The sequence below is a fragment of the Helianthus annuus genome, chromosome 16, assembly GCF_002127325.2.
Source record: "Helianthus annuus cultivar XRQ/B chromosome 16, HanXRQr2.0-SUNRISE, whole genome shotgun sequence".
Lineage (NCBI taxonomy): Eukaryota > Viridiplantae > Streptophyta > Magnoliopsida > Asterales > Asteraceae > Helianthus > Helianthus annuus.
The window spans coordinates 202,989,661-202,997,718 of NC_035448.2; the positions used below are offsets into that span (position 1 = coordinate 202,989,661).

Genomic DNA, 8,058 nt, shown 5'->3' on the forward strand with positions numbered 1-8,058 from the left:
ACATGTGTTTATTCAAATCGTGCAATACACGAGTTTTTAAAAGATGTAACTATTTTATTACTTAGTATATAAAATTATATTTATTCAACCCGTATAATACACGGGATTCTAAACTAGTCTAAATTATAAAAAAAGAAATACTACTAGTTGAAAATGCCAATAAAATCTATACATAGTGTGTGTATATAACCGTTTACATAAGCCGGTAACCGTATAATAGAAAAACAGAAATAAATAAAGAAAAGAAAAACCAACCAGAAAGACAACACGATGTCTCACTTTTTGGTCGTGGGAAGTCTGTTGCTAAACTTTCTCCCTCATTATTCATCTCCCACTTCCGCCTCAGATTCTCTCTGTCAATTACTCGTACATCTCTCTCTCTCTCTCTCTCTCTCAATCTCAACAAATTCCATCCGTTTTCTCAATGCACTGAAACACATGATCATTTTCTTTCTATTTCTCCTTCGGATCTGAACAAACATCATCTGCCTCATGCTGCTGATCATTCATTTACACTTTACTTCATCATGAGAATCGTACCGGTAATTTGCTCACTTTCCAGAAACTTTTTCGCAATGATTACTTCGGATTTATGATTGTGCTTTTGTTGAATTTGTTGATTTTTGATCATCGGTGTTGATTTTGATATGTTCACTGATTGATTATTGTTGATCTAGTGATGATTGATCGGCGAATTGTTGTGTATGATTTGATTTGATTGGTTAATTAGGTTTTGTTAAGTGTTTTGCATGAATTGGAGTTTTGACTTTAGAATTTTGAAGGTGTTTGACCTGGAGTTTATTAGATTTTTGTTGTTTATGATCCTAATATGCTTTGAATTAAGCAATTTGGAAGCATCTGTTTCTAAAATAGGATAACTGCTTGTCAAAAGTCTATATAGGAATTGTTTTAATAAATATGAAACAGGAATAATAATAATATTATTGAAGCTGTTACTATTGACAGAAAATGGATTATCACATGCTATGCAGTTAATGCGGTAAAATATCGGGTATCGGTCAAGGACCGATATTTGAAATATAGGTTATCTCAGTGAGATATCGGTAATTTTAATATAATGCAGAATTTATATATATAGCAATTTAACACCAATAATTCAGTGATATATCGGTCAAATATAGGTGATATATCGGTCAATATCGGTACCAATATTTTGACCGATATTTTACTAAGGGACTGATATAACCGATATATCACTGATATTAACTACATAGATCCATGGTTGTAAAACAAGGTTTCCAAGGCCGAGTACTCCCCGAGTAGTCGCTACAAGGTAGGCTGGCGAGGCGACTTTCTCTAACTCCGCCTAATTACTCGGAATCGATCAAACGCGGTCAAACTCGGCCAAAATCGGATCTAGCAGGTCAATTTGCGCCGAATTTGACTTAAAAAATAATAAAACATAATTTATATGACTATCATATTAAATAATGAGTATCATTTTCACGTATTTTGTTATATATATTAGTAAATTTATGTTATTTGACATATATTTAATTTCCGAAAACTAATTTCTTTATAATTTAACATGTCCGAGTACTCCCCGAGTACTCTCCGCCTATGCCGAGTACTCTTAACTCCCCGGTCGACCGACTAGGGAGCGCCTAGCGACTTTTGCAACCATGTAACAGAATGGACCAGGCTGTGCTTAATTATAATACACTTGAGTAACCCAATGGATTTGTTTGTAAGAAAACTCAGTAAGCACATGAATGATCCAAAGAGAGAGAAAGAAGTTTATAAAACCAACTATCCCAAAATGTTTATATATACATGTGTTTAATGAGTTTGTGACTTTACAGGTTGCGAAATGAACATTTTCGCATATCATTCTTGTACTCGTGTGCAAAACTAAGCACAATTAGTTGTTAGCGGTTACACTACATGTATGGGAGGATTCTTCCACCTAGTAGATTTAAAGCAAGGAAGGATGGCCAGGAAATTCGGTACACAAAAGAGAAATGTTGGTGGTAAGCATTAAATCATTAATAACATTATCAATAATAACAAGCACAGCCTCTATTATTATCACCATTAATATTATTGGTGTTGTTTTTATTGCCATTCTGTATCACCAAGTGAAAAGAGTATATGCGGTTGTTGTAATCTCATAAATTCATCTGGTCTATTTTTGGCACGTTCGGCTCCTTGGCGCCGGAGGCAGTTCGGTTCTTGTCTAGAGTGCAGCGTGTGGTCCATAGCAACTTTTCGACCCCTCAGGGGCGGGGCTTTGTTTTTAGTAGATTGGGTTTTTCTATTCAGAAAGGGATGGCGGCGCAGTTTGTTGCTCGTCTACCTGCTATACTTATGTAATTTGCCCTGATGTTTGGAATGGAATAAAAATTGTTATTAAAAAAAAAAATGTAAAACAATATTATCAAAAATGGAACTAAACTGATTTCGATCCTCTGTAGGTTTCGAGGCTCCACGCAACAGTTTAGAGCTTCCTTCCGGAGCATACCCGAGCTATTACACCCCACAAGATGATCAACCGGTACGATCACACAACAGTTTATAGTTTATACATTCTAATAAACCTTAACTTTTTTTTTTTTTTTTTTTTTTTTTTTTAATTATGGTGACTAGTAAACTGCATATTTTTTTTCAGTATAAATATCAAGAGACCTATGACTGGCGGGATACGGGGTGCAATTATCCAACCGAAGCTCCAATGAAGAAGTTAATAAGCGACGAGATGTCAAAACGGCCAAAAAGCAAAGCAAACGCTCCAAGCATTGTGGCGCGTTTAATGGGTGTAGACGCAATGCCACAAGATACAAAACCGGTATTAAACGACTTACCAAAAGATAAACTAACCCGAAGTAGCTCTGTCGGCTCTGCACTTTCCCCTTCGAAATCATTTCGGCAGACAAGTTTGGATTCCTTTCACCTGTCGGAAGACAGCGATCTTGACGACTGGAGCGGTAGCACGATTTCCAAAAAACCGACGCCACGTCAGCATCCCCAAGAGGAAGAACTACAGAAGTTCAAGAAAGAATTCGAAGCATGGCAATCCGCAAGGTTTAAAGAATGTTCAAAAATCGTTGAACATAAGTTACATAACACTATTTCTGATCAGTGGATCGCGCAAGAGAATCTCAACAAAGAAAAAATGGCTCTTTATGCAAATTCATCAACGAAAATCAAACTCGAAGATCTAAAAAAGTCGCGCTCGCTAAATGAAAACCGATCATTTCCTCTGAGTCATGAGCCAACAAAGATAGTGATCCTTCGGCCCGGTTTTGATAACATTAGTACTCCGGAAGAACCGTTTGCGAGTTCATCCGGTGCATCTGAAGAGAGGAATAACATTGAAGATTTTCTCGAGGAGGTTAAACAACGGCTTAAATACGAGTTACAAGGGAAAACGTTTAAAACTGGATTAGTTAGAGGAGGTGGAATCGAAACGCCTTTTAGCGAAAGGCCATCTGATCCGAAACAAATCGCGCAACGTATAGCAAAACAGGTCAGAGAAAGTGTTACGAAAGATCTCGGGACAAATTTGCTTCGATCCGAATCAACGAGATCTTATCGAGGTGAATCGCAGTGCAGCGGAACAGATTCTCCCGAGTTCATCAGCAGAGATACCCGACGACTATTATCCGAAAGATTACGAAATGTTTTAAAGAAAGAATCACATAACACTAACTTAAAAGACGAAAACGATATTCAGAGCAAATCCTTCAGATGTGTGAATGATGATATGATTATTCAAAACAATTTGTCTCCTGTTAATCTTGTTAGGTCTTTGTCAGCTCCCGTATCGGGAACGTCGTTTGGAAAGCTTCTTCTAGAAGACCGACACGTTGTAACTGGTGCGCATATTAGACGGAAGCATGAAGCGATTGAAAAGTTAACCATAAAGGTGAAAAAACAAAGGAAAGATAAGTTTAATTTGAAAGAAAGAGTGTCCAGTTTGAAATACAGTTTAACTCTAAGGGCAAGACTGTTTGGTAGAAAGATACATTCGGCTTCTGAGTTTCGTGAACATGACCGTAGTTTTGTGAAAGACATCATGAATGGACCGACGGTTATGATGAATATTGCAGACAGGCCTGTAAGTAACACTTTTTTAAATTTCTTTAAAATTTCCATAAGAGTAAACTGCCATTTTGGTCCCTGTGGTTTAGTTACTTTTGTCACTTTAGTCCAAAACTTAAACCTTTTGCATCTGGGTCCCTGTGGTTTCAGTTTTATTGCCATTTTGGTCCAAAAATGAAATCAGGTCATATTTGTCTTATAAAATCTTGCTATTTTGTTATTTTCCTCAGGGGGAAAATGGTTATTTCTTTTTTATAAATAAATACCAGATTTTATAAGACAAATATGACCTGATTTGCTTCTGAGGAAAAGGATAAAATGACAGGATTTTATAAGATAAATATGACTTGATTTCATTTTTGGACCAAAATGGCAATAAAACTGAAACCACAAGGACCCAGATGCAAAAGGTTTGAGTTTTGGACTAAAGTGGCAAAAGTGACCAAACCTCAGGGACCAAAATGGCAGTTTACTCTTTCCATAATAATTTGTTTGATAAAAAAAAATTATGATTTTTTTTGTAGGAGAATGGAACTGAGGTTCCACCTAGTCCGGCATCGATATGCAGTAGCATCCAAGACGACATCTATAGAGCGGCATATTGTGCAAGCCCAACAACAACACCCGGTGCACCCACATCGGACGACAGTGATCTGCCTCAAGCTTTTAGAGACATAAATTCTAATTTACACGGTAAGAGAATTAAAGACTTCGTTTAGTATGTAACATGCGGAATATGTCTTAAATCTCCATCCGTTCATCGTTGTTTCTTTTTGACACAACACTTCATCCCATAATTTTTAACAAGCCGTGAGAACCCTCTGCCAGAAAACTCACGGCCCCCACCAGTACCCTGAGACAATATATATATATATATATATATATATATATATAGGGAGAAGATCATGCGAGAACCACCTCTTATTGTGAGAACCGCGAGAACCAATGTGAACACACCAACAATGCCTAAAAATAGCTAAAAATCACACAAAAATTTTTTTTTTTTTAATATTTTTTATATAAAAATCGCTACTTTTCGAAGCCAAAAAAAAAATATTTTTTTAAAAAAAAAAAAATATTTTTTTTGGCCACTAAAAGTAGCGATTTGAGCATAAAAAATATTAAAAAAAAATTTTTTAGATTTTTTTTTTTTATTTTTTTAGATTTTTTTTAGGTTTTTTGGGGGTTTAGTTTTTAGTATTTTAGCTTGGGGGGGGGGGGGGGGGGTTAGGTTTTTTTTAGTTTTTTTGGGGGTTTTAGTTTTTAGCATTTAGCTTGGGGGGGGGGGGGGTTTAGGTTTTTTTTTGGGGGGGGGGGGTGGGGGTTAGGTTTTTTTAGCTATTTTAGGTTGTGTTCACATTGGTTCTCAAGGTTCTCACAATAAGGGTGGTTCTCGCATCAGCCCCTCCCTATATATATATATATTTATTTATTTCATTCTTATAACAAGTGTTAAAAATTAGGTTCTACAAACATGTAACAAATAGTTGTGCTTTGTTTGAACTAACAGAGCTGAGGAAGCAACTGCATCAACTTGAGACGGGACGATCCGAAGAGACAGTAATTGAAGAACAACCCTACGAGTCTGACATGGCCGAGCTTGAAGATGAAGACGAATCATACATACGAGACTTGCTAATTGCTTCCGGTTTATACGATAACTCATTTGAAAAATGTTTATCCAGATGGGACACCTATGCAAAACCAATAAGCAACCAGGTCTTTAACCAAGTCGAGGAGTCGTATAAAAACAAGATAAACAATGAACCAGACCAGAAACCGGTCGATCACAAGGTACTACTTGATTTAGTGAATGAGGTGCTTTCAACGCTACTAGCTCCTCCTATGCACATATCTAAGGTCAATAAAAAGGTGAAACGAGCGCCACATGGTAATAAGTTATTGGACCAAGTGTGGGAGATGTTACGCGCGTATTTGCACCCTGTTGTAGACAAATCATTCTACTTCTTTGATACAATGGTGGCTCGAGATTTGCAGTCAACGCCATGGTCAGAATTGGTGTATGAGGACATTGATGCTTTAGCAAAAGAATTGGAGAGTCAGATCATGAGAGATCTTATGGAGGAAACGGTGAATGATATGAGAGACGGTTACACGAGTTATAAACTGTAAAGACCAAAAACACGAGGAAACGATGATTTCGTATATATGAGTGTGAGTGAAGTGAGTGAAAATAGATAGAGATTTGAGTGTGGGCATGTTTTTTGTGCTGTTTAGGAAAGGTAGTATTATGGTATCCTCATGATATCCAAGTTGTTTTGGGTGTTTTCTCTTCATGATTGCATGCCTAATTATTCGTTTATTGACGTTTTACTTTTAAGTCCAGGGACTAATTGGTAATTAATCACAAGTAATGGGTTAAAATCGTAGTATTATTACACGCATTGGATCAATGCACAAACATAGTAACTAATCAGTGTCATATAAACATAACCCTAACTAGCACACCCTAAACAAGATTTCGAGGCTTAGGGAACACTTGGGGTGTCAATTGCACCGGTTGAAGGGTTTCGGGCTGGCGTGTTGAGATGTTTAACCTGAACATAAACTATAGTTTGTTCGTGTCATAAACATAACCATTACTAGCATGCACTAAAAATTTCGTAACCCGAACATAATTCATTTAGCTCATTTATCTAAACGGGTTAACGGATTGATGGGTGGTATTAGGGATGGCAATTTCTATACGAACATGATAACACGACAAAAACCTACACGAAGTTAACAGGTTTCGTGTTTAACCTTAACAAGTTTTGTGTCTGTTACGGGTCGACACGTTAAGACCTATTTAATTTCATGTCTTAACAGGTTAAATAACTGTAAATACTCGTTAATGATCTGACCATGGGTGTACCCACCCCAAGCCGTAGGTGGGCGGGCGCACCCCTTGAAAAAAAATTATTTTTAGTGTTATTTTTCGTTGGAAATCTCGACCGCACCCCTTGGAAATTTTCACTCGCACCCTTTGAAAATTTTCAACCGCCCCACTTAGAAAAAAAATATTATGAATTTATAAAAAAATAAACACTCATCATTATTTAATATATATAATAAATATATAACACAATTTATATAATTATTCTTTAACCACTTATTCACTTAATTACTTAACCCAATCAAAGCCCAATCTATTTTTACTAACCCAAGCCCAAACCCAACCCAAAGAAATTTGAACTAAATAAAATAATCCAAACCCATCCACCCATTCCAATTCCAAATCCCGCCCCAAAAAAACTCCTAGCGACTTGATGCCACTACTCACGACCGGACGACAATTTTTGCCGGAAAAACCAAAATTTTGGCAGGACCGACCCATATTACGCCAGAATTCTGATATAGAACTAGTATGGTTCTTTATTGAGTTTTTTTTTTTGTTGTTTTATATGATGATTAGGAGAAAATATCGATGTATAAGGGTTTGATCTTTTTATGTTTTTTGATATTTTTTTTGTTGTTCTAGACCTGTAGTTAAATGAATTTGTTGTTTTATTTATAGCTTTGTTTGTTTAAATGATTAGTTACAAGTAATCAACATTTAATACTAGGCTTGAATGTTTGAAAATTATGGACTATGGTTGAAGATGATTGTTTATTTTGTTGAAGTCTTTAGTGTTGTTTTATGAACTTATGGAGCGATTTATATTTGATAGGAACCATGAGTAAGAATGTAATGAACTGATTAGAATGTAATGAACTGATGAAGTGTTTAGTATATCTAAATAATGTTTCAGATAAATTTTAAAAAATGAAAACCTGTAGGGCACAATTTTAAATACGTTTGTTATGACGTTTGACGTTTTTTGTTGACTATATAAATTTTAATAACTAAGGGCCTAAAATCTTTAAAAATATTTCACACCCCAGGAAAAATTTCCTAGATCCGCCAGTGGATCTGACACGATAAGATTTCATGTCGTTTTTACCTGTTTCGAGTTCGTGACTTATCGTGTTGGTGTCTTAACAGGTCAGGCTGGC

At 36.1% G+C, this 8,058-nt stretch overlaps 1 protein-coding gene across 2 annotated transcripts; it reads left to right on the top strand.

Annotated features, from left to right (window-relative positions):
- Positions 1–261: 261 nt before the first annotated feature.
- LOC110915543 lies at positions 262–6,403 on the top strand. Of its 2 annotated transcripts, XM_022160261.2 has the most exons (6): positions 262–542; positions 1,824–1,991; positions 2,436–2,515; positions 2,630–4,078; positions 4,587–4,755; positions 5,573–6,403. In XM_022160261.2, the coding sequence occupies exons 2-6, from the start codon at positions 1,910–1,912 to the stop codon at positions 6,193–6,195; spliced, it is 2,403 nt and encodes an 800-aa protein (XP_022015953.1). In that variant the 5' UTR covers positions 262–542; positions 1,824–1,909; the 3' UTR covers positions 6,196–6,403. The 2 variants fall into 2 exon arrangements, with proteins under 2 accessions (XP_022015953.1, XP_035840999.1); XM_035985106.1 differs by lacking the exon at positions 1,824–1,991.
- Positions 6,404–8,058: the final 1,655 nt, after the last annotated feature.

Coding starts and splice junctions, on each gene's coding strand:
- LOC110915543 (XM_022160261.2), top strand. CDS start 1,910: ATGGGAGGATTCTTCCACCTAGTAGATTTAAAGCAAGGAAGGATGGCC. Junction 1,992..2,435: donor ACAAAAGAGAAATGTTGGTG/GTAAGCATTAAA, acceptor GATCCTCTGTAG/GTTTCGAGGCTCCACGCAAC. Junction 4,756..5,572: donor CATAAATTCTAATTTACACG/GTAAGAGAATTA, acceptor TTGAACTAACAG/AGCTGAGGAAGCAACTGCAT.